The sequence below is a fragment of the Leptodactylus fuscus genome, chromosome 6, assembly GCF_031893055.1.
Source record: "Leptodactylus fuscus isolate aLepFus1 chromosome 6, aLepFus1.hap2, whole genome shotgun sequence".
Classification (NCBI taxonomy): Eukaryota; Metazoa; Chordata; class Amphibia; order Anura; family Leptodactylidae; genus Leptodactylus; species Leptodactylus fuscus.
Genome location: NC_134270.1, coordinates 120142822 through 120169711, shown reverse-complemented (window position 1 = coordinate 120169711; position 26890 = coordinate 120142822). Strand labels below are relative to the sequence as shown.

General features: G+C 41.8%; 1 protein-coding gene across 2 annotated transcripts; it reads left to right on the top strand.

Moving 5' to 3' along the window:
- Positions 1–24618, top strand: SPOP (speckle type BTB/POZ protein). 2 transcript variants are annotated; one of them, XM_075278365.1, is made up of 11 exons: positions 1–112; positions 1205–1291; positions 2869–2999; positions 3100–3221; positions 4044–4195; positions 4287–4414; positions 5863–6040; positions 15301–15356; positions 16750–16872; positions 23266–23408; positions 23494–24618. In XM_075278365.1, exons 3-11 carry the CDS (start codon positions 2922–2924, stop codon positions 23636–23638), a joined length of 1125 nt encoding a protein of 374 aa, XP_075134466.1. In that variant the 5' UTR covers positions 1–112; positions 1205–1291; positions 2869–2921; the 3' UTR covers positions 23639–24618. The 2 variants fall into 2 exon arrangements, with proteins under 2 accessions (XP_075134466.1, XP_075134465.1); XM_075278364.1 differs by lacking the exon at positions 1–112 and adding an exon at positions 343–638.
- The last annotated feature ends 2272 nt before the right edge of the window (positions 24619–26890 follow it).

The window sequence follows — 26890 nt, the reverse complement described above, 5'->3', positions numbered from 1 at the left end:
ATACTGGCTGTGCGGTAAATGTTGTTTTCTCCGTTACGAACCGGCGACTCTGCCGGTAGCTGACGGTAATTGAGACGATAATAAGGACTCCAAACCACTAACTTAGCAACCGGTAGGTGTCTACTAATGAGCTTGTAATGCGCATGTGTTGTCCCCCCCCCCCCCCATAAGGTGTTATAGCTGTCCCTTTGAAGTGCGTACTACGCCTGCGCGCCGTCTTCTTCCCTTTAGCTTCAACTGCGCTTGCGTAGCGTCTACTATTCCCCCATATGGAGGAAACAGTGGTGTTCTTCTGCGCAGGCGCTTTACCGCCTATCGGCTTACGCCTGCGCAGTGCGGCTCTGCAGGGTTTCTCTCTTGCCAGATAGTGAGCATTCCTTGCTCCCCATATGCTGACACCTTATGAGCTTCCCTGCCTGTTGAGGTTTTAGGGGACCCTTAGCAGTGGTCACTAGGGGGTGCTGACGGTTAGCCGGGTGTTAGTACTGCGTAGCTCGAAAGGAAGTGAATTGGGGCCCCTGGGAGCCTAAGGGGGGAGGGGCTACGAACCAGGAACTGACAGCTGAATAATACTTGGAATGAACACTTCCTGTGCTTGTGGGGTGATCAGTATTCTGTAACCATACTGTCATACAGAGGTATAGTGCCTGAGTGCTGCTGCGTGTGTGTCTGGATCTGTCACTACTTACATTGTGTCACACTGTATCCCCACAGTAACTGTTTAGCTGCCTGAGTTATTGGTGATGGTGTATAGCATAATACAGATGGACTGCTGATGTGTGTATGTGTATAATGTAGTTAATCTGCCATATCTGCTGCCACATATGTATCGCAATAGTAGTAGCCAAGGAAGAATAGCCTTATCCATCCACAAATGTAACTATCCATTCCTTCTTTTTTAGTCTGTATGACATCAATACACAAAGATTGCTCAGGTTTTCTTCCATGATATGCCCTTGCAGTGTTCACTCTTCATAACTATAAAGCTTTGTATCATTTAACATAGCTCACGCGTATTTGATTTGTTGGACTATGTTCGACAATCTGTACAGTAGTGGTGATGCCACTACCTTCTCAGTGACGCTAATAGTGAGATAGTAGGTTGTACCATAGCTGATGTGAGTGATAATCTGTAGTCTGAATACATTATAAACACATCTACAGTACGAGTCAGTAATTCACTAATTCAATTTTTTTTTTAAAGGTTTCCAAGAACTTGGGTGGAAATTCAATCTGCAATAGGACAACGACCTATACAGTGGCTGCTCTAAGTTTTCTACGGTATTGAAAGGTAAAGTGAGCTGTAAAGGAGTTAAACACATGTGAACTCCATGTATGTAAACTGGCCCAGAACACATCTCAACCTGTTTACAGTGATTGGGTTTTGTAACATGTAGTGCATGTTTTATATGGGAAGATAGGTTATAGGTGAGTAGTCAAAGTCACCCACTGATACCGTGGACTGTAATGCTGTGCATAACACTGTATGCATTTGGTTCCCGGCTGCTGTTTTTGGGAGGTCAGTATAACCTATAAATTTAATGAAAATCCGTAGTCTTCCACTTTCCTTTGAGAAGCTGACTGGAACCAAATAGAGACAGTGGCCTGCATAACATTACAGCCTCATCATCAATCGCATTTGCAGCTATGGATAAGGCCCAGTTGACATCTGCGCATGAGTTTCCGTTCAGGGAGTCTACTTGGAGACCCCCCAAACAGAATCCTAATCCTCATAATCTCATAAAAAATCGGTTACCTTAGGATACCCACTGACCCCATAGACTGTAATGGGGTCCATGTGGTTTCTGCAAAAAAAATATGTAGAGAAAAGTGCTGCTTGCAGGGCCTTTCTATCCGCATTTTTCATACAGAGAGGGGAACAGAATGGCCCGAATGTAGATGTGAACCCTATGACATGCCAGTGTTTTTTTTGTTTTTATAGTTTCAGATACACTTAAAGGGAGTCTATCAGCTCAGCTCCACAGATAGATAGATTAGGGTTGCCTGAACCAAATTGTCTTTTGCCTCCGTTGCTGAGCTGTCACAATTTTTGGCAATATGCAAATGAGCTCTTTGGAGCAATGAGGGCATTGCTTAATATCTCTGTGAAGCAATGGCAACACCCTCCTTACTCCAAAGACCTCATTTGTAAATTGACAAAAATAGTGATAGCTCAGTAACTGAGGTACCAATTCACAAGGGGAACACACTGTTTGGTTCAGGCGATCCTAACTGATTTATCTACGGGGCTGGGTTTTAATCACAGATTCCTTTTAATACCTCACTCTAGCAAATTATATTTTAGCTTTGTAATACAGGGCGTACTAATGTAAATTGAACAATTGTACTCACAGGGTGCATTGTCGACTTTATTCAGCACCGGAATGATGACCTGGCTGGTCATGTTATTGGCACACCAGCTGGAAGTCCCTGATTTCTATGTAAATCTATAAGAGCATAGAATACAGACTCTCATAGAGTTACATAGAAAAAGTGACTTTTGGCCTGTGTGTGAAGTGATTCCGTATCTCAGTATCTGCTGATACCATACAGGTTGGACCACAAACCATAAAGTGATGGCTTATCCTTGTAATATGCAATCACTCAAAATATGTTTGTACCCTATAGGGTCTCTGAATTACAGTGCCATAGGCACTCTGTGTTCTGACATATTCTCACTCTATGCAATACCTTTGTAATGTGGCATGTGATAGAACATGGTACTGTTATTATTTTTTTTTTTCTTATGGATTTCATAGAAAATTGGAGACAATAAGAGGTTCACTGTGAGCACCCAGATTTCTTTAGGTGCTATAAAACATATACATAACATATAGAGTCTTAAGGTTATATATTTTTTCCTACTAGGAGAAGGCCCATTGGGCTCCTTCCTCCGCTTTACAAACGCTTCCAAGCTGGCGATGTCGCGAGTTCCAAGTCCCCCTCCCCCGGCTGAGATGTCCAGTGGTCCTGTGGCTGAAAGCTGGTGTTATACTCAGGTGAAGTGTCTTGTTCTACCAATCTTATAACAAGGTTCCATTGACATTTTCCCCTTCATACCTGAGGCTGTTTATTGAGGTTTTATGTTTCTCAACACAGATAAAAGTCGTGAAGTTTTCATACATGTGGACAATCAACAATTTCAGCTTCTGCCGCGAGGAAATGGGCGAGGTGATAAAAAGCTCTACGTTCTCATCAGGAGCCAATGATAAACTGAAATGGTAAAAGCATGCAGCCTATCTACCGTAGCAGACATCAGAGAACTGCAGAACGGGCTATTCCCTATATAATATTTAATATCTGATTGGCCATTTTGAGGGGTCAAAGGTGTTATGATAATGAAATAGGATGGCCCCATGGAATTCCCATTGTCTTGTGGCTTTAGTGTCAGCCATTCAGTAGACAGGTTATTTTATGACTGCAATCTGTTTACAGAGTACAGGCCACCATAAAAGGATTTCCTACCCTTGATGACATATGGATTAACCAGGCTAGCAGTATGTTATCAGTGAGTCAAGTCCTGGAACACCAAAGGTGTTCACATTTATTTATCAGTAAACACAGAGAACAATTCCAAAATTTACTATATATTATTTTTGGAGCCTGATAGGTACTGGACTATCACGTGGGTTACAGAACTGCCAGAATGTTCAACAGACTCTTATAGGTTAGGAACAAAAGCCATCCTTGAAATCCTGGTGCAATGCCTTCAATGTTCTGCCTTAGTCTTTGTGAAATTTCTTATTACTTTGCAGTTATGTGCCAGAAAATCAGGCTTTCTAGACTGAGTGCTAGTGACAGGTTATAGGAGTATTACTGTATTGTTTAATGGCTGCTTGTACAATTCCTTACATTAATGTAGATGCACATCTTAAACATATATCTTAAAGGATTCTTCTGGATGTTAACATTGATAATCCTAATGTTACAGTAACAATGTGTGACTGAAGGCAACCCCACGATAGCAGCATAAATGACACTATGTATGCATTGATAACATTTTATACAGATGTAAAGGATATCTTGTGCTCCTTTAACTGCAGGTGCCTACGAGTAAATCCTAAAGGTTTGGATGAAGAGAGTAAGGATTATTTATCTCTTTATCTGCTGCTAGTCAGTTGTCCAAAGAGTGAGGTGCGCGCCAAATTTAAGTTCTCCATCCTCAATGCCAAGGGAGAAGAGACTAAGGCAATGGGTATGTGGTCATTTTGTTCCTTTGCATTTTATCCTTGTCATTGTCTCCTGGCCTTGATATAACCATAATGTCTTGTGTTATTTTTTTTCAGAGAGCCAGCGAGCATATCGCTTTGTCCAGGGCAAGGACTGGGGTTTTAAGAAGTTCATCCGTAGGGATTTCCTACTTGATGAAGCCAATGGTTTGCTTCCAGATGACAAGTTGACCCTATTTTGTGAGGTATGGAACTGTATTGAAATTGGCCATTTATATTGAGGCTGCTATAGTTACATTATAATATAGGAAGATGGGTCATTAAAATATAATTGTTGGAGTCCAATACCATCAATCAGATACGGTAGTTAAATACCATTCATAGCACTGTCCACATTGTAGGGGCTTTGCTTGGTATTGTAGCTCAGCCCCATTCACTTGAATAGGACTGAGCTGCTGCTGTATCATTTGACTGATGTCATTGCAATAGTCAAAAGGCCACAGCACTTGTAAGCTCTTTGGACTCTTCAAATAGCAGGTTGGCAGATGTCCAACATATTGATGACTGATGCTGAAGTCTTGTACAGACCTAATACTTCTCATATCTGATTATTTGTTACGGCGGGTTCACACCAGCGCCTGGTCGGAGATGCAGGACTTTGTGTCCGGTTAAAAAAAAAAACCTGTTTTGCCGCGGAGAGGACGCTCACAGGGGGCCACTCTGCAAACCCATTCAAATGAATGGGTTTGAAAACTGACTGCCGTGTTTCTGTCCCCTGTCCAGTTTCTCGCGGAGACCGAGCGCAGGTGTGAACCCGCCCTTACAGCAGTACCCAGTCTAGTACAGACAGTCTCTGTCCTGATAGTTTGTTACGCTGTATTCATACAGGAAATGTCTGTAACACAAGTCACACACTTCAGATGTGTATAGGTTGAGCCGTCTGACCATCTGATATGTAATGGGTCCAGGCAACCAAAAAGGTTTTCAGAAATGATGGTCTTGATGACCTATTCTATGGATAGACAATCAATATAAGATTGCAAAAGCCTGACACTCAGATGTTTGAGGGACATGTGAAATTTGGGTGAGTTCCATTTTCTCTTAAGCCAGTGACATCATCACATCCATTGCTCACATGTCCATGCAGGAGCTCAGTCCCTTGCAAATCTAATATTGATGGCTTATCCTTAGGATAACTGGACAACCCCTTTAAGTCAGTCTTTGTGACTATAATATATATATCACAAATTGCCTTGACTGGATACAATTGTAGGGGTTATCCACCTTTCTAATTTTGATGGCCAGGACCCCAGCAGATCAGCTTTTCCTGGTCAACAAAACGCCTGCTAATGCAATACAGTGGTGTCCCATCAACTTCTATGAAGCGATGCTGCCATGCCTAAGCCCCGCACTACACATTGCACTACACAGTGCACCTTCCAGCATGACTGATCCCCTCAGGTGTAAAATTTATAGTCTATTCTTAGGATAGTTCTTAAATATTAGAAAGTTGGCTAACCCCCTTTTTGCCCTCATATGTGATAAATATGATTGTTTTCAGTCTCCGACACAAATACTATTATACATTTGTCTAACTTCATTATACAGACTGGACAACCCATTTATACCTGTAGTTACTTTCTCCCAAGGGCTGATGTTCTTCATCATCTAATCTGCCTGTCTTGCTCACTAGGTCAGCGTTGTACAGGACTCTGTAAACATTTCTGGTCAGAACACAATGAACATGGTGAAAGTACCAGAATGTCGCTTAGCTGATGAACTCGGAGGGTTATGGGAGAACTCTCGCTTCACAGACTGCTGCCTGTGTGTGGCGGGGCAGGAATTTCAGGCGCACAAAGCCATCCTTGCAGGTCTGTCTAATGCCAATGCATTGATCCTGATCTTTAGTTTTTTTTTCCTTGTTGTGCTTGTGACTTGTCTTATTACATCATACAGAGGAATGTCACATTTTTCAGAAAATCTGGCTTCACTTGAATGGTTTCCAGCTTTCTGATTAAAGATGGATTAAAAAAGATTTTCTGATATGTTAAAGGGAATCTGTCACCAAGAATTTGCAAAACTCAACTATACTATTAAAATGCATGCTTATTATGGACATGATTGTTTAGTAATATACAAAATGTGACTGGTGCAGGGGAAGGGGGCGCATCTCTGCAAATCGTTGCCTCTCTGGCGCTAAGCCCAGTCATCATCCCCCGTTTACCCCGGGTTTGGACTCACAGCAGTTGAGTCATGCAGGGAAAAAGGGAGGAAAGGTTTGAATGGCCCTTTGATTTCCAGTAACAGAATTTAAAGGGGCTGTGCCGTTATGGTCACTTATTCCCTATACACAGGAAAGGGGATAAGTGTCAGCCTGGGGAGTTCCCCATTGATCAGGAGCCTGGGGCACCGAAATTCCCTCTATGGCTAGGTTCACACTTGCGCCGTCTCTCTGTTGTTTGTATCCGCCATGGGACCTGAACGACAGAGACCCTGCCCACTAAAACAGCAGTTACCCACAGACCCTATAGACTATAATGGCATCCAACATTTTTCTGCCAGTTTTATACAGGCCCAGCAGCTTTATAGAAATAAATGGAGCCTTGGTCACGTGAGTCCATTGTTGCTCCCATTCACAAGGAGGCCTAAGGGAGACTTTTACTCTCCTATCATCTTGATCACTAGTGGACCCAGTGATCGGACACTTACGCCATATCGACAGGCCAGGGAATAAGTGTCCATAACAGTACTATCCCTTTAAGAAGACCCTAAACAATGTATAAGACAGTAGAGCCATTTATTCTGGAGCTCTATTGTAGCTTACATTTTAGCCACGTGGGTGGGGTTAACGGTAAATGATACCCCAATAAAAGCATCTTTAGTGGTTGAAAAATTTGGTTTTGATCTAGGACTATGGCTGAAGAAGGGGGATATGCGGAATGGCTGATAAGACAGGGTAATTACATAGAAATCTATGCAATCCTATGATTAGAAATATTTTATTCATGAAGCATGTGCGAGGTGGGACGCTGCTCCCCCTCCCCACTCATGTTTAGGGCACCTTCCCATTAAAGGACTTGCATGAGTAGACAATCCCTTTTAATAGTATGTGCTTAGGCTTTCACATTGTGTGTGTAACCCAGATAGTGTTTGACTACATGGTCTTAATGGTCTCTTGTGCAAGTTTTCTCAAAGTTTTCCCCTGTGTTGGTCCTGGCTTCTGGTTGGATGGTGTCTGGTTTCCTCTTAATTAAATCTGCTCCGTGCTAAATTATTCCATGATTGTACAGAAAAGTGCTAGATGAACTGATAGAAGCGCCGCCGAGGGCTCAGATCCTTTGCATTGTTCTGTTCTTAAATTACAGCCTAAAAAATATCCAAATGTCACCCATTGTTTATTGCAAGTAATTAATTGTAAGCCAAAATAAGGAAGTGCGGATCTTATGTAAGGTAGGGGGTGGGGGTTGAGAATTGTCGCATAAATAAGAGGTGTACAGGACTACAGCTTTCCAAGGAGTCTGAAAGGTATATCAAATTTCATAGTTGAATGCATCTACCTCTATAGTTATGCAGTTGTATTGTACTCCAGCTTTGATAAGTTGGGTGATCACCTTTATGGGTAATGTAAATTGGTGACATCTATAGCTTAGTATGAGAATATGTAATTTTCTGACTGGCCTATCCCTGGGGTCTCATGTCTGTAGTATACATACTCTCACACAATGAGTCCGAGGCCTGATTCAAGGGAAACCGTGTGACCTACAAGCATTTATTAGACTGTTGATGGAAGCCTGAGAGTCCTGAGGGAGTAGTATACAGACTCCATGCAGATGGTCATAATAGAGCACAACACAATGGTCCGAGTATAACTGTACGAGTCACGTTTTTATGTTTTACATATCTATAGGATACGGTAATACTGTTTTGGTTTATAAATTGTGGCGTTGACCCATTGATAATACTGCTTGTCTTACATCCTTGCAGTTTAGTCTTTTCAGTCTCGTCATAGGGGTTTGGCAGTGATTAAATGAAATCTCTGACAGATCTAGGACCTACTGGGACCCACACCTAGGCAGTGAAATGGGATCCACCAACCCCCTTGCCACCTGGTGAGGCTTCAGTTGCAGCCAAGTGGAAAGTAAATAGGAGCTGTACCCATGGTTGAAAATGGTGGACCCTGAACCCCTTCTGCCTAGGTAGCAGCTGCTGTATCCAGGTGGAAAATGAATGCATTGGGGTTAGAACAGTTGAACAAATGTCTGAGTTGGGAATAACCCTTTGTAAATTAGGCTTATTTCTTTTTTCTTTTTTTTTTTTTCTTAAGAAAACCCATTTCTGAAGAGAGTGTGCTAGCGGTAAAACCATGGCATGCATGTGCGTGGGGGATAAGGGAATGGAGCGAATGTGCACATGTATTACTGTTGCCACTTTCCTTTTATGAGTTCTGTACTCGACTATCTCTGTCATTGTTCTAAAGGTGATTGTAGGTGCTCGTGCCCCATGTCTAATCTGTACCTTAAAACATTTTACCCCAGACCTCTTATGTAGATTACTTTTCTGAAAACTAAGCAACAATCAATATGGCGGCCATGACGGCTCTCTCAGGAGCTGTTACCCAGCTTTCCTAGCCTCTAGAATAGCAATTGTACCTAGTTATGCAAGCTGGTATCCCCACTGGCTTGTAACTGTATAACTGAATAGGTTTGCCTTTCATGCCTCGCCTAGCAGAGCTTGGGGTTTTGCTTTGTTGCCAGCTTGCATGTATTGTAATAGGAGAAGGATTTTTTTTTTTTTTTTTTTAATTTTGTGAATGTTTTTGTTTAGAGTGTTTTCTCAGTTTTCCTCTTGGGTTTCGGTCCAGGGGGAATAACGATGCAAGGAAAGTGTTGGCAAAGTGGTTTCACCACCTGTGTCAAACCTTCTGCCTCCTCTTAAAGGAAAAGATGAGTTGTTAAGGGGATTACAAAGAACCTGCTTTTTCCAAGAGACTGTTCCTCTTTTGTCTATGGGCTGTGCCTGGTATTACGTGAAGCTCAGACCAATTCTAGTTAACCTGTTCAGGATGCAGTCTGTTTTTTGACTTCAGAACTCAGTTCTTTTGTTTTGATGTTTTTGTTTGCTTTTCTATCTCTGTCTTTGAAAAGCCACAACGTCTTTAATTCGCCGTTGACATAACTAAGTGACACTTTTTTGCAAGAAATTTTGTATTTAATCACATCTTATTATATATTGTAAAATTATTAATATTGTATAATTAGATGCATAATTTTTTTGCAGATTTACTTTCCTAGGCATTCGATCACTAGCTTTTTTTTGTGCTGCTTGTGTCAGCCATTTATGAAGGAGTCTGGGTCAGGTTGTGGCAAGAGAGTCAGAGTTGGTGGTTTTACCTACAATCTGGCCCTGATGTTTACATTGTTTTACAAATTTATTGCTACACATGCATATATAATTAATAATAATAATAATAATAATTAATAATAAATAAATTATTATATAAAGTTAATTTTGTGATAGAGCTCTGTAACATCTTGTTTTTCTGCAAGGCAAACCACAATGTTTTTTGGGTAGGTTTGTCTTTTTTCCTTTTGTTTTGGGAAGGCAAGGTGATTAATACGAAAAAAATGTTTTCACGCTTTTGTTACAAAAAGAGAAAAAAGTTACAAAAAGAGAACTTGAATATGCAATTGTTTGATCGCTTGTACAATATACTTCTGTATCGCAGTGTTTTTTTTTTCAGTGACTACCATGGCAACTGCTCTAATCCCACGATTAAGTCAAGGGGGTTTGAGAGATGAAGCCCCCATCCTACTAAAGAATCAGATGCTGAGATCAGTATTGATGATGTGATCTAAAGGGGTCAATCTGCCGGAATATGAGTCCTACAGTCTCCTGCTATATGATAAATCCTACACCCAGCAATGATGATGCAGATTTGTCTACTGAGCCATAGTGTAGCAATCCCTATCCATATTTCTTATACTGACATATAGATGTCATACTGGGGTTTCTCTCCTCAGGAGTCTTCTCCATAGTAATAAATAATAATACAATTTATTTATATAGCGCCAACATAATCCGTAGCACTGTACAATTTGTAGGGTTCAAGTACAGACAAAAAGATACAATTCAAAGAAATAGTCACTTCACACAATGGGACTGATGGCCCTGCTCGCAAGAGCTTACAATCTATGAGATAGAGGGGGGGACACTAGCATGGGTGGCATTGGAGGTAGCATTGCTTATACAGTGGTCAGACAATTTTGTGATAGAAGTTACTGTCATTACATAAACTTAGAACTGTATGAGCCATCACCAGTCGTGTCCTTTATTGTGTAGATGGTTCTTGGACATATAAAGTTAGTCTCAAACAAATCATATCATGTGGGTTAATGTGGGAGCGGGAACGGAGGAGGTTTTCTAACTACGGAAGGGTTTACATTAGGAATTATGATAGACCTGTCTGAAAAGATGTGCCTTTAGTTTGTGTTTGAAACTGTAGAAATTGGTTAATCTGATTGTCCGGGGTAGAGCATTCCAGAGAAGTGGTGCAACTTGGGAGAAGTCTTGTATATGAGTGTGAGAGGTTCTGATAATAGAGGATGTAAATATTAGGTCATTGAGTGAACGGAGAGCATGGGTTGGGCGGTAGATAGAGATGAGGGAGGAAATGTAAGGAGGTGCAGCATAAGAGTGACTCCCATTCTGGTGGATTTGAGCCGCCCTTATAATATATAGACTCCTGCTTTATTTGAATGCCCATCATGTACTAGATTTGGCTTCCCCTGGCAATATCTGCTGTTGAAGAGCAATATTAAGGGACTGCTTTCCATTACCAGACACATCCTCTGGACAAGAGGGGCGCTGTTTCTCTTATTAAGCATTTACAGTTAGCAGGATTATTTTTAAGACTGCAATACAGATAGGCAATGGATTTTTTTTATTTTTTTTTTTTAAATCATCTTCTTAGTCCAAAAAATCCAATTGAATGTTCCTCCAAGAGCTGTATAATGTTGCACCTGTGTATCAGTGCTTTATGCCATAAAAATATCATTTTCATTGAAATCGTAGCAGTTTGCAGCTGGTGCTTTAGTCACTTTATGGAGAGAATTGTCATGAAATGTGGGCATATGCGGGATTAGCATATTACACAAGGCATATCCTGAGTGCAGGTTGATAAGGGGGGAGGGGGATATTATATGTTTATTGATTTCTTTGTGGAGAAGGTAAATGTGGTTTTGCTTCCAAATATCGTATAATAAGAAAATAAAGAACTACCCAGGACCTGTAAAGTGCTTAAAGGGATATTCTAATTGCATACTATATGCCAAAAATACCTGATAGGTGCAGGCCTCAAAAGATGGGACTCTTGCCTATCAGGAGAATACACGTCGGGTTTTGTTGTTTTTTTTTTGATAGTGGGTGGTATGCCTATTCCTAAGACTTCTACCTATTGCCATATTCCTTGTTAGTGCCTTAAAGGGCTTGTCTTTGAAGACAATTAATATCCTGTATATCTTGTTCTGTATAATTAAGCAGTAAACAGCCGTGATATTTTATGGTTACATAGTATAAGTTCCACGTGACTATCCCTTTAAGATTAAGAGCAGGCAGTTCTGTATTCCCTTTGCTGCACGTCCTTATTGCAAGTCGTCTGGTTACTTCTGTTCTCAGGAAATTCCTGACTTGTTTTTTAATCCCGGTTGGTGGTTTCACAAAGTTTATAAATGAGTCATCATAAGCGCTGATGTTGGCCATCACCGTGCTATGCGCTCTGCCGTGGCTGTGTGCATTGCTGGTGACCCTGAAACGCGCTAACAGTATGACTCTGCGAACTCTCGTGTAAAATTCATCTGCGCAGAGAGGTCAATGTCATAGTGAATGTGTGCCTTTAAGACTGCAAATAATCCCAGCCTTGACACCACATTCTGTGACAAATACAAGCAAAAGAGAAGCTTATTGCTTTATGTGCTGATAATGTGGAGGTTGTAACAGCTGCCGGTCCTTGTAAAGTGGAATGATTGACAGGTAGAGAGACTGCCGCGCAGGGAGTTCAGTGACCTACCTGAGGAGCTCCCAAACATGCTCCACTGCTGTGTGTTACCTATGGAGGATGTGACAAAGCTTTCCAAGGTCCCTGTATGGGCTAGTTCACACGGGGGTTGTGACCATGTATTTTGGTGCTGATTTTGACGCGTGAAGCTGCGTCAGAATAAGACCAAAACGCGCCTGTCGCTGCTTCCCGCTCCAGAGTAGGCCCAAATGAAGGGGCCTAGTCCAGAGGGTGCTGTCGTGAGGTGGACGCCGGGGCTGAATCAGCCACGGAATCCACCTGAACAAAGGGCAGCTCGCTTCTTTTTTCCGTGATCGGAAACAATACCGCTCACGGAAAAAAGGAAGCTAGCGGTCTAGATAGACCTCTATTGTGAGGGGGGCAGATTCTGAGGTGGATTCGGCATCAAAATCCGCCCCCTCTTGCTCCGTGTGAATGAGCCCTATCACTGCATACCTACATACATTTGTCCTTCATAGAATCTCGGGAAAACTGGGTGACGGCCCATATGGATGTTGCCATATTGGCTAAACTTTTCTAACTATGTGGATGACTATCATCAACTAGACTTGACAACAAGCTCTCCACTTGGGACCACTCCCCTCTTTACTACCAATGCTGGATCTACTGTAGCAGACCTAAGGATTCACATATTTTGTTGTCAGCTAGTCATTTGAATGGCTGACACCTAATGCTATGTGGTAAATGGGGAGAGACTGGACTGTCATCAACTTTTATATCTTCCTGTCCGTAGAGATGGGGGGCATATTAACCAAATATTTGTTAACTTGAAAAGCTGAAGTATTGTACAGATGTGTGTTTGGTGCAAACTTGGGAAGGTCCACTTACTACAGAAAATATAAAAGTTCACCGATAGGAATGAGTTAGGAAAGAATTAGATTAAACATTTTGAGCTGGGTACTATGGGTATATATTATATAAAACTTATATATGCATGCATATATATGTATATAGATATAAGGTCTAGGTAAATATGATCAAAATCATGAGTAATCGGTCATTTTACCTCGATTATGATTACTGGTGATTATTTAGGTCAGGCCTATTTTAAAGAATGAGTATCTGTTGGGTGAACCTCATAAGATTAATTTCTCAAGGTTATTCCCCTGCCCTTACATCTTTTGGGCCTCCTCAGGGTGGCCGGCGCTTTCCTGGTGACATAATGTGCCCAGAGTCACCACTGAAACACGGCCGTGACATTGATACGCCAGCGTCATGACTTCTCTTCTCTTCCACCTCTCCTCTCTCATTACACTATTGCTTCTATAAATGAATAGTATAACATTTATTTGCTGGTTCCAAGTACAAATTAACATCTCCTTGTTGTCCCAAGACATTAAAACATGGCCTTGAGGCCCTGCACAGTACAGTATCTTCCCCCCTCCCTCCCCAGTAGTTCAGACATAGTAAAATGATCTTCCACTCGTCTTGTTCTTCCATTTCTGAATGATCATCTCTTAAATTTTCCTGATACTTATAGATTTTCTTGTATTTGAGTGGTAATTCAGAAAATTGCCAGAATTGTTGCGCTTCAGAATTGCACCAAATTTATGAAGGCCTGTGTGACAGAATCCTCGTTTTAGACAGTACGTATGGTGTACATATAGGATTCCTCTTTATACCTAAGTGTACTATAATTTAGGTATTGGTAGATGAGTCCCCTCAGTTGTTCTGTAATGATATGACCACCATTCCTTTAATTTAGCATTAATGGAGTTTGGTGGTTACCAGATTATTGGGCAGATTATATAAATACTTTGTCTGGCATCCATGTATCTGTGAATCTAAAGTGAAGTATTGTGTTTTATGTGGTGGGTTTTTTTATGTTAACTTCCTGTGTCATGATCCACTGCTATCAGTTTTTCTCTGGATTTTCTCCGTAGTTTTTAAAAAATAATTTTTGGGGTCCATTGGTTGATGTTCTTACTATCTTGTTGTCCATGTTCTGGTTCTCTTAGGGCTAGGTCACACGGGGCTCCATGCGAACACATTCCGTCATGGCTTTCTGCTCTGGATTAGGCCTAAATGAATGGACCTAGTCCGGAGGGTGGTGTCGCGAGGCAGACGCCGCAGCTGAATCAGCCGCGGAATCCTCCTGAAGAAAGGGCAGCTCGCTTCTTTTTTCCGTGAGCGGGAACAAACCTCTCACGGAAAAAGGAATGCTGGAGGTCTACATAGACCTCTATTGTGAGGGGTGGATTTGGCATCCAAATCCGCCCCCCTCTTGGCCTGTGTGAACGAGCCTTTAGCGTACTTTCACACAGAGGCATCCAGAGCAGATTCAGGTTAGGATTACCTGAATCATATGGTGTTTTCCCTCGGTCTCCTCCTTTTGCCGAGATATTACTGTTTTTGTCAATATGCAAATAGTCTTTTTGGAACATTGAGGGTGTTGTCACTTACCTCTGGAGCATTGAAAATGCCCCCTTTGCTCCAAATAGCTTATTTGCATATCAACAAAAATAGTAATTTTGGCAAATCGAGGCACCTATTCACAAGGGAAAAACACCGTCAGGTTAGGGGATTTTGGTGACAGACTCCCTTTTAATATTAGAATATATGTTTATGAAGTACTTGTAGGTTTTTTTTATAGTCCCTATATTTTTAACTGTTTTTGGAGCTTGGCACTTTTAAGTCTCCAGAGGACGATAGAATTGATGTGACATTCACTCCTTAAACTTTATTTGTATGATGCAGAAAGCAAAGTCATAAAAACGCGGCGTAATATTGAGGTGGGTGTGGATGAAAGCGATAGTAGCCAGCTATCTGATTATGACTGCCGCTTCCAAATGAGGGAACCAATAATTCAGCTGCCTTGGATCGCAGCCACTGAATATCCTCAGTCTGGCTTCACACGGACATCTAATAAGAATCATCAATTTGGCTTCGGGCAAAGCATCAGCCTTCTGTTTTCTTAATATAGATATACACAGACATGCTTGGCCAAGTAGAACTGCACCTATGTTAATTAGCTTAGTCAGTGCATCCAATGTGTAATGGATGATGATGAGCTCAAGATCATTTTGGATGTTTTTCTCTTTTTTTTCTTCCCTTTAGCCCGTTCTCCTGTGTTCAGCGCAATGTTTGAGCATGAGATGGAAGAGAGTAAGAAGGTACAGTATTGTCTCTTAAGATGTGAAACGTTTGTCTTCCTTTCTTCACTGATGTTATAGGCTGCGTCCCTATAAACTTGCCCACGTGAATTTGTTACTGTTGTTCGCTGAAGTAATAGGCTGCTTTTTCATTACTGTCTGTCAAGGCCAAAAAAAGACTGCCTGAAGTCAGCTTTTTTGGGAGTGGAAGGAAAATTTTAGTGCACTGTTTACACTTGCTTGCATTACCAGTTTTCACCACAGCGGTAAATTAACCCTCCTAGATCTCGCCGCAGCAATGTCATCATCTGTGGCTAAGGCTTTGTTCACATCTGTGTTGGAAGAGCCATCAGGCGCTGTTGGTGTCATGGATTCTTCTCCGAGAAATAGCATTGACAAGTTTAAAGGAGCAGTCTGATCAGTGCACCCGTTTCTAAATGCCCAATTTGGACATATGGATGTTTATAAAGGTGTTTCCTAGGAATTTCACGTATTAGAATGGTTCTTGCTGTGTAGAATGTGGCATATCTGGGCAGACACGTTTTATTGGACTTCATATTATGATTTTATTTTAAAGATTTGCCATCTGCTTTCCAATATTACGACACCCCTGTCTCTGGGGTTGTTAGGACCTCACAGTCTCTTTATAATAAATTCCAACTCTGTTGCCCCTCTGCATTATATTTAGAATTTGCAGAGCCGCCAGCATATTGTGGGCACTGCTGCCTTTATAAATGAACCCAATGCGTGCCTCTTCTTTTCTGGTGCTGGTAATCTGCCCACCCCATTAGCATGCATATATATATATATATATATGATCTACTCAATGCTCTGGTACTAGCGCTGCCAATAATTATATTGTATTTAAGAATTAATTCATTACCAACATGTGACATGAAAACAAGATGGCTACCAATCTCAATTGCTCTGGACAAATTACTGTCCCTGTTATCAGCCACCTAGTACTAGTGAGAGGCTGACTGCCGTGTTCTTCAGTATTACTGCTAGACCAGAAGCCCAGAAAAGTCATCTAATCTATCTATCTATCTATCTATCTATCTATCTATCTATCTATCTATCTATCTTTTTATCTGTACACACACATCAATACATGTAAATAATATTAGAAGCTCTTTGTTGTTTGCTTAGAGCTCCTTTAATAGGGGATTAGCAGAATTAATTTAGGCCTGCAGTTATCACAGATATAGATATATAGGCAGCCCGACAGCTGTGTGCTGCCTACCCAATGTAATTCATAGCCACCAAACACTGTACATTTTGCGCGTTCAGTCTGTTACTTTGATATACAACTTTTTTCCTCGTACCCACTTGGGCGATGGTGACGTGAGGGATGAGGTATGATCCTACATGAATAATATTTGGAATATTTACCATGTGTTTTTTTGCAACCTAGAATCGTGTGGAGATTAAAGATGTGGAACCAGATGTCTTCAAGGAAATGATGTGTTTTATATACACCGGGAAAGCATCCAACCTTGACAAGATGGCTGATGATCTTTTGGCTGCTGCAGACAAGGTATGATTATCCCCAGCTCTAGCATATTTATTAATTAAGAATAATTATCAAGACTGAGAGCCTACACAGGGAACCATATTAGTATACCATCAGGTTAAAGAAGATCTCCAGCTCTGAGGGGCATACAGTGAGTAACAATAGGCATGAGAGTGATCTAGATGGCATAGTCAATGGAGATCTCACACTGGTTCCAGCCGTACATGGAGAAGATGGCACCATGTGTGGTGGGAAATCCTGCATGTGTGTATGTATGGAGGAGGTACTCTTCATGGTATGTTGCATGTGGGGAACCTCCTGGACATTGCTATGCATAGAGGCACACCTTGAGTGGTGGTGTGCAGGAGGAAGCATGTGCGCCCTGGATGATGCTGTGCATAGGAGGAGACATAACCCTCTATAGTGTTGGATTGCATGTTGGGGAACCCTGGGTCAAGCACCCGTGGGAAGACTTAACTTCTTTTTTTCTTGCCAGACATGGTTAGTATTTTGGTTTGAGCCATGTTTTTGGGGTAGAGGGTGCACCCTGGATGACGCACTAAATGATATTGAAAGACTGGGTGGCACTTTCTTTGGTAGTCGGGGGGACCCTGAATGGCACATTACATTGGGAAGCTCTCACTCTGACTGTAAGCAATGAAATGTGTAAGACATTGGCAGAGATGGTGAAACTTTAATAATATGTAAGATGTAATACTCAACAGGGATTGTACCATCGGAATGGCCCCAATGTACCTGCTGGTGATTTGGTTTGCTAGCCAAATCCTATACACACCAGATCTTTATGGGAGAAGACCTGCAGGTTTTCCTGAAGGAGAGTTGGCGTCCATTCAAACTTGTAGCGTATACGTCGCTGCAACCCCATTTTTATCAGAATGTGTGTCACATCAGGGGTAGATTGTGTAGATTGTCCCAGCTTTACTGGTTATAGATTCAATCAAATAGTTAACTCCTGGCCAGAATAAACCTGAATCCTCCCGGCCTTTGACAATCCAAGCTATAAGCACAAATCTTCACCGGTTCTCCCACAACTTGAAGTACAAGTTTTTTTTCCATCTTGTGAATCATCTCCTTGTAAACATTTTATAAGTACAGCAGAAGAAACGTTCTTCATCCTCTCCCTGCTTGTAATCCTCCACAATCTCGCCAGTCAGGAATAACAGACAGCCGGGCTTGCTTCTCCGCCAGCCTCAGGGGTATAGCTGGTGATATCTGACACTGCGTTATTGTTTGATTTGCTACATAGACCTCTCATTTATTGAGTCTGTGCAAGCTAAGGCTGCAGAGCTGGGCTTATTACAGCAGGCTTTCTGCTTCCTAGGCCAGAATACATTGCGGGAGAGTTATTAAAACTAGCGCAAAACAAAAGTGCTATGGTTGCCATAGCACATTGCACCTTTATATTCCAAAAGTGCTTCTGGAAATTTGGCTCTGGAATCTTAATGGTTGCTATAGGCAACTGTTCCACTTTGCCTTTGCACTAGTTATGGTACAGTTCCAATGGCTCTGTTTTTTATAAACTTTATTTCCAGCAAGGGCTTGTCTCCTCAGTGGATCCCCAGTCCATATGTTCTTTTGACATACATGGACGTTGTTGTGAACCACCAAACTAATCTAATTTAAATGTTAAGGATTAAATCCCAAATTTTCTGTTGCCAGGTTCAAAGAACCGTAGCTTTTTTATTTTTCTATCAACTTAGTAGGAGGGCTGATTTTGTTGGATGAGTTATGTATTTCACATTTTATAGAACCTTAGACATTTTTTTTTTTTTTTTAATGTAGATTATGAGCCCCACATAGAGCTCACAGTGTACATTTTTTCCTATCAGTATGTCTTTGGAATATGGGATGGAAATCCAAGCAAACATCGGGAGATCATACAAACTCCTTGCAGATGGTTTTTTGAACTTGGCGGGATTGAACACCAGGACTCCAGCGCTGCAAGGCTGCAGTGCTAACCACTGAGCCACCGTGTGGCCCCACAACCTTAGACATTTCTTACAAATATACCTGGATTCGCGTTGGTCTGCGTAGTGTGTGTGGTTAAAAACTTTGTATGGAAACTAGGTCTAAAACTGTGTGTATGTCAGTGATGCTAAGAATGAAGGACCGGCTAGCTTTTTTTGGGATATTCAGTTAATCTGATATGATATAATATATGGAGGAAGGCCCTTGATCTAGAAACCAGTGGTGCACTATTTGTTTTTGTGAATATATTGCTGGGTTGTTATGGAAGCCTGGTGTAAGAGTATGTGTATATCAGTGAGGCAAAGAATAAAGGACCTGTGAGCTCATGTTAGTTAATACAGGTCGTCTGGTGTGATATATAACTGGAATGCCATTGATGTGGAAGCCAGTGGTGCTATATTTGCTTTTGCGACTATATCAAGAATAGCAGGACCTAAACAATAGAAATACGGTCTAAAACTTTCAAGTGTCTGATTCCTATATGTACCAACTTTGATGCGGTTTGGTCCACTTGTTTGGCTGTGCATAAAGAACAAGCATGGAGGCTAAGGATCTTATTTCATGATGGTGTAAATTGTGAGGTAGGTGTACTTGTACTGTTCTAGCCTTTCATTTCTGTAGAAGGTCTGAAAGCAACAGAACGCTCCATTGTTTTAGGAACTCCCATAGCTGTGCATGTGCAGCCAGCTCTGAAGTCTGGATATACAGATATAGCAGAGTAAACCTGAACTTATGCAATTGCTTAAACTGCTGCAGCTTGAGATCTTAACACAGAAGACAAAAAAAACCTAAGCAAAGTAATTTGAAAAATGTTTTTGAATACTTTTCATAGTTTTTGTTGTTTTCTGTGATCTATCATGCTGCCGCAGTGGCTCTCTCATTGGAAAAAGTCATTATTAACTAATCACATCCTTGCATAGCCTTTAGTAAGGCTATTTCACACCTACCTTTAGTATGTAGATTGCCTCAGTGGTTTCTGTATAAGTTCGATTTTATTCATATGCTAATTAGACTGGGTGCCCGGTGCATCATGATACAAACCTTCTTGCAGATCTGGGATTACAGATGACTTACTGATGCAATGCGGATATGGTTTTTGTGGGGTACAAACCCATATTTGCAGAAAAAACTATTGCTGTTTGCCTTTGGCCTGAGGAAAAAAGGGCAATTCCACCATAATTTATTTATTTTTTGGCTGGGGTGTCCATTTCCCTCTGTCTAGCCACCTAGATGTTGCGGTCCCTATAGACAAGCATCTATGGGGTTAAACGGCTGGGATTTAACGTAATTGTGATCCTAGCTGTTGCAGTAGATGTCTGCTGTATATTCGAGCCAGCACCCACTGCTAATAGCATAGGCAAGGCTTCTAGGCCTTTATTGAATATAACTGCACATCCATTTGCAGTTTGGACATGGTTAGATTTATCTGCAGTAAACCTCCAACTATCGCACCTTGTCAGCCTCCTCCGTTGATGCTTCGTAGTAGACAGGCGGAAGTAACACGGCACAAGATATCGCCGTTTCTATCTCACTTAGTGAGAAGTTGATTGATCCTGGAGCACAGGGTAATAAAGCGAGAGGCGTTATGTCTTTGATGCCACGGGGTTATAAATAAGAGGAGGGATCGTAAAAGGGAATATATTTCAGCTACAGACGGGTTTAGCGGCCCTGTCAATAATGCAACAAAGTTGTAGTAATTACAGCTCTTTGAGGAGAAGACTTCCAGCCGTCTTTAGAAAGCCACAGGGACAAGGTGTAAACACTGTAAAGTAGATATATACATAGAGACAGCGGGGAAATTGAACAAGACAAACGTTTTTCTTGCGCTCATTTGCTGCGAAAGTGTGCAGCAACGCTCCAGAGGAATGGTCTCCTGCCATCTCCGATTCCTCAGTCCAGGGCCTCAAATATGGGTCATCCAATAACATAAGGAAAAGCGAAATCAGAGGCTGTTTTTACATTAGAATGTGCTTAAAAGGGTTGTGAAATACCTGTGAAAGCTGGAGACGAGTTGGAGTGCCCCAAAGGATGGGAGCTGGTTCTGATCAAGTAAATCTCCAGATACATTAGCCAGCAGCTTCTTCATGCTTTATGTTTAATAGAAGTCCCCAGAAATCTCCTTTAAAGAGGACCTTTCACCACTTTTGGGCACATGCAGTGTTATATACTGCTGGAAAGCTGACAGTGCGCTGAATTCAGCGCACTGTCGGCTTTCCCGATCTGTGCCCGCTGTAAAGAGCTTACGGTGCCGGTACCGTAGTGCTCTATGGTCAGAAGGGCGTTTCTGACCATTAGCCAGAGACGTCCTTCTGCCTCGCGGCGCCAATCGCGCTGTGCTGTGGAGCCGGGAGGAACGCCCCCACCCTCTCCTGATAATGCTCGTCTATGGACAAGCTGTGTGAGCAGAGGGAGGGGGGTGTTCCTCCCGGCTCCACAGCACAGCGCGATAGGCGCCGCGAGGCAGAAGGACGTCTCTGGCTAATGGTCAGAAACGCCCTTCTGACCATAGAGCACTACGGTACCGGCACCGTAAGCTCTTTACAGCGGGCACAGATCGGGAAAGCCGACAGTGCACTGAATTCAGCGCACTGTCAGCTTTCCAGCAGTATATAACACTGCATGTGCCCAAAAGTGGTGAAAGGTCCTCTTTAAAAGGATATGGGATAGGTGTCTGAATGCTGACAGTCTGACGGTTGGTGGTATTGTATATATCAGACCACTGCCCCATTCACTTCTTTGGAACTGATGGAGATGTCAGAATACAGCTCTCCATCAGTCTCATGGAAGGGAATTTTGCAATGACCATACTACTGCTGTACCACTGTCAGACCCTGAATCTTGTGATACAAGATAAGTAATATTTATGGAAGAAAAACCTTTAATGTTCCTTGGATAGCATTAAGGAGATTTTCCACTTATATGAGTTCAACTTTTTTTCCCCTAAGATATCTGCTTGTTCTTGTGAATTTTTGAACCCTCTTGTCTTAGGGTAAGTTCACACGCATTTTTAGTCAGGGTTTTGAGGCCGTATCCGCCTCAAAATCCTGACCAAAAACACGGCTCCCCTTGAAATCAATTGGAGCCACTCAGGTCTTTTTTTCCTGGAGCCGTTTCTTCCTTCTCCCGGAAAAAAGAAGTGAGATGCTCATTCTTCAGGCCATTTCGCCTCGCGATTTGGCCTGAAGACCCTCCCTTCTCCAGACTAGTCCCATTCATTGGGCCTAATCCGGAGTGGAGTGCGCGGCTGGATGCCAGTACAGCGCACCGTCTTTCAGTTGTGGCTACACAGTTTTTGGTCTGGAACCTGAGGCGGCCTCCGCTTCAGGTTCCAGACCAAAAAACCCCATCTGAACTTACCCTTACATCGAGAGGCTGAACATCTGTACACACCTAATACTGATGGATTGCTATACATGTATGGCCTGTAGCCAATGCAATGAGGTAAATGGCCTGGCCTCCTGGATGATACATAGCTAGAGTTCCTACAAAAATGGCACAACTGTCTTCTGTTAATATAAATTCAGTATTTAAACATTTTTTTATTTTCAATCTCATACCTAAAAATACTACATGTAAACTTGTTCACATCAATTATTTCAATTATTTACATTTACACCATCCTATCTGACACTGCCATTGGCTAAAGGGTATGTCACTCATTGTACATTATCTGATTAGAATGAAACCAAAATATAGTGGCGTATAAATAGGGGGTGTGGCATGTAAAAAGGGAGTGTCCTATATTTTTAATTTATTGTAATCGAGGTAAAATGTTCAATTAATCATAACATGGTTTTAAGTCCTAATCTCCCAGCCCTACCAAGTGGTTATTACTTTGTTCCCGGAGAGGCACTAGTGATTTTCTTCATTAGGAGATCTTAGGTCCATCCATTTACGCTAGGTTCACACTCGCATTCAGGTCTCCGTCGTTTGGGTCCTCATGGGGATCTGAAAGATGGAGACCCTGTCCGCTTAAAAAGCAGTTGCTATCAGAAACTCACGGACCCCAGGATATCTCTTTCCGCCAATTTTAAGCAGATTCTGCGGCAGAGTCTCCTACGAAGGTGTGAATCCAGATGTACATTGTGTGCTTCACTGTGTTTTAGTGATTTGTGTATAATACTGGATTGGTGTCTCTGATATATGATCTATATGTCTTATTTTTAGATATTGATAGATTAAAAATAAAAAAGTTTAATTACTGAATTTCTATCAACAGACACCTGCCATGATATTTTTTTTGTAGGAATTATGTATTTGGTCACATAGGCTTAGTAAAGAGATTGTGTCAATGGTGTTTTTGTTTTTTTTGTATAAAAATAGTCAGCAATGAAGTTGGACCTAAAAACAGGATGATATAAGGCAGACTTTCACTCTAAGCTTTGCTGTATTCCTGGGATCTGAGTAATTTCCCTCTTCTTTCCACAGTATGCTCTGGAACGTCTGAAGGTGATGTGTGAGGAAGCTCTGTGTAGCAATCTTTCTGTGGAGAACGCTGCTGAGATTCTGATTTTGGCTGACTTACACAGTGCTGACCAGCTCAAGACTCAGGCTGTGGATTTCATCAACTAGTGAGTAGTTTTCATTGATTTGCTGGGGTTGGGGCCTCCATTCCCCGCCACTTGTCTCATGTATTCTTCTTCTCTTTCCTCACAGCCATGCGTCTGATGTCATGGAGACATCAGGATGGAAGTCTATGGTTGTCTCTCATCCACATCTGGTGGCAGAAGCATACCGTTCCTTGGCTTCAGCCCAGTGCCCCTTCCTTGGCCCTCCTCGCAAGCGCCTGAAGCAATCTTAAAAAGAAGAAAGAATCCGTTGTACAGATAATCCACTCTTGATCTGGAGCCGCTCTCTCCTCTTCCTCATCGCATGAGAGACAATGGTGGGGTAGGGGCTGAGAGAGGAGGTTTCTATCTTTACCTCCCCGACATTGTGTGTGTTGCCACCCTAATCTCCTTTGCCACGTGGCCAGACTGAGCCTTCTGTCTCCCGTATCCTGTGAGGAGCAGGGAGAATAAATAGACTTGCCCTCCCTGCGGGTGTGTTTCCCTGCTGGAACCTTACCTTAATTTATAGGGGCGGAGAGAAGTTCCTGATCTCCATGGAGGACATTCGGAGTGTAAATGTTCAAGGGCTGAGACTGCGAGCTTTCCCACAGCTGCCCTCCGACCCCAAGTTTTCGTTTTTTCCCAGACAGTGTGGGGGCTGCTTTTTTTTTTTTTTTTTTTTTTTTAAAAAAAGCTTCTTAATTTTGCTTTTAATACCTTTCCATTACAGTAGAACATTTCCTCCTCACTATCAACTTCCAAATTCACTATCGCTGACCGGTCAGTCTGTGGTGTTGTTGCTGGATACAGCCTCCTTTTCAAGGTCATCATTTCATGGATTCCATTATCCCCTCCTTTATGCCATTTATGAAATAGGATTATTAGTTTGGATGGGTCCTGTGACTTCATCATACCTTGAGTGAATAGGTAATATATATATATGCAGTTTTTTGGCCAATGATTGGGAAGATGAATTCAGACTGAGACTTAGACTCTTTGGGGCCATGCTAGCCTTTATGAGAGCGTGTCTGGCATTGAGATGCTGAATCCAGCAGTCAGAACCACAGACTGTTTGACATGACTGTGATGTTACCTACTTTGCTTTGACCTTGTCCTTGCTCTCTTGTACCTGCAGGAGCTCCTACGTAATGTTGTGAGGCTCAGCCATTGATGCTTCAAAGCCAGTAGCGTTATTTTGTTTTTGGAGACCATAAATAATTCCTATTTTGTATTGTGCATCACTATCCTTTAAACGCATTCCATCTTAAGAGTACTGTTGGATTAAATTTGCCTGCCATTAGGCTTAGCTCACTTTGGGATGGTTGGCGACAGCAAAACTTGTAAAGTAACCAAGTTACTTGGTCTTTAAAAGTGGTCTGGCTTTTTTTTTCCTTCCCATGTGCAAAGAATCTGCCATCCTTGTGAATTTGCATTTATGCAGTTATGTATTCCATGCTGGCACCTTGGGAGCAGAGTGTTTGCCCTAGATTGCTTACAGCTGCAAAACCTTTCCACCTTGAAGGAAGTATTGAGAGTAAGGATTGTGCTGTTTGTTAAATGCAAGTGACGGCTGATCTGTTGACGTGTACAAATGTCTGCCTGAGTGTTTTACTTTAAATTTAATGCATAGGACATTAGAAATGCAATTTTAACAACATAGAGGTTTTCCAGTCAGGGTAAAAATTTCAACACAGACTCACAAAAAAAAATAAAAAAATCTTTTTCTATTTGGTCCCATTTTGACACATAGAAAATGGCTGTTTAGCCAATGACAGACCAAGACATGTCACTATTGTGGCCAGTGGTTGGTTGAGCAGCATTCTCTATGTTTCGGGTCAGAACCAGCTGGGCTGTGGTAAGCAGTGGAATGGCAGCAGTAGGGAAATAGTAAGGTGAGTAATAATTTTATTTTATTTATTTGGATTTTAACTTAGTGTGATTTTTTTTTTTTTTTTTTTTTTTTTCCCTGCCATAAAAGAGGCTAAAAGGAATTTCTTCCAAGGAAAACCAGCAATCTCAAATGGCATAAAAATCGACTTTGCTTTATTCTTCATAGATTTAAAAAAAAAAAATGTACAAAATTTTTTTTCAAAAAATACATGACATATATAGCAATATTTGACTCACATGGATGTGGAGAAACGCCAGGGCTGACGCGTTTTGGTACCGTATGTACCTTAGTCGTACCTTAGAGGCTGCCTGTCTAAAGGATGCATGCAATATTCACAAGAGGGGATGATCTCCAGTAACGGGCCCAAACTCTTGTTACTGTTTATGGAACAAAGCCGCCATGTTTTTCGAATCTTCAACAACCCCCTTAGGGCAAGTTCACAAGGAGTTAACGCGCACATTCTGGCACGTAACGATGCATTGAAATGAATGGGATCTGTTTTGAGCGTTCATATTCTGACACGTGTATACTCCGTGTGAACTCGCCCTTACTGTCTAATTGAGTTTGCGCATATGTGCACAACAATACAAGCTTTAAATGCAGTTTAGTAGAGGAATGCTCAGTTTCCATCTCCTTTCTTCTGAACAATCTTTAAGGCTAAGGCTCCATGTTGCAGATTTTTTGTGGTGTAATTTTTTTTTATTTTTTTTGAGTCAGTCCGGAGTGGCATGAAATATTTATATGCTATATATAGGAATCTCTTAGATGGTTCCCTCCTGTTAAATCCACTCCTGACTTTGGCTACAGAAAAACTGCAGCAAAATATGCAACAAAAAAATGCTGCATTTCCGCAGCACAGTCCAAGGCTCTCCACATTGCAGAAAAGTTACCTTTTTTTTTTTTTTGAGCCAAAGCCAAGAGTGACAGCAATAAGATAGGATTGAGTAATATTTTGGAAGCACTTAATGTATTTTTTGCTTTGTAAGACGCACTTTAGGGAAAGTCAGTGCATCTTATAAAGCAAACGTGCCGAAAATCAAATTGGCACTATTGCCGGATCGTCACCCTTGGACCACTATTACGGTACGTTCACACGGGGGGCTTTTTGGTCCAGAACCTGAGGCGGAGGCTGCCTCAGGTTCTGGACCAAAGTACGGGTAGCTGCGACTGGATGCCAGTGCAGTGCAGTGGCATCCAGTCGCACATTCCACTCCAGATTAGGCCCAAATGAATGGGCCTAGTTGGGAGGGAGTGTCTTCAGGCGGATGTCGCGAGGGAAATCCGCCTGAAAGAATGAGCATGTTGCTTCTTTTTCCAGGAACCGGAACAAATGGCTCCCGGAAAAAAGAACTGACCGGTTCCCATTGATTCCAAAATACCCCGTGTGAACTTACCTTTATACTCTGAATACTCAAAATATGCAGCAAAGTCTGCAACAAAAAAGTTGCTTTTCTGCCACTTGAGGCCTAAAATCTAAATCTAAATTTACAAAAATATGAACAAAACTATTTAATTTTGTGTTTATTTTAAAACTCAAAAAACCCCCATAAAATTTAGCAATTGATGTAAATATAGTTATGCTCAAAAAAAACCTGGCCGATTTTTGAGTGGA

Excerpts from the sequence above, each read along its gene's own strand:
- SPOP (XM_075278365.1), top strand. The coding sequence starts at position 2,922 with ATGTCGCGAGTTCCAAGTCCCCCTCCCCCGGCTGAGATGTCCAGTGGT. Across the intron at positions 6,041-15,300 it reads GCACAAAGCCATCCTTGCAG|CCCGTTCTCCTGTGTTCAGC; the intron begins GTCTGTCTAATG and ends TCTTCCCTTTAG. Across the intron at positions 23,409-23,493 it reads GCTGTGGATTTCATCAACTA|CCATGCGTCTGATGTCATGG; the intron begins GTGAGTAGTTTT and ends CTTTCCTCACAG.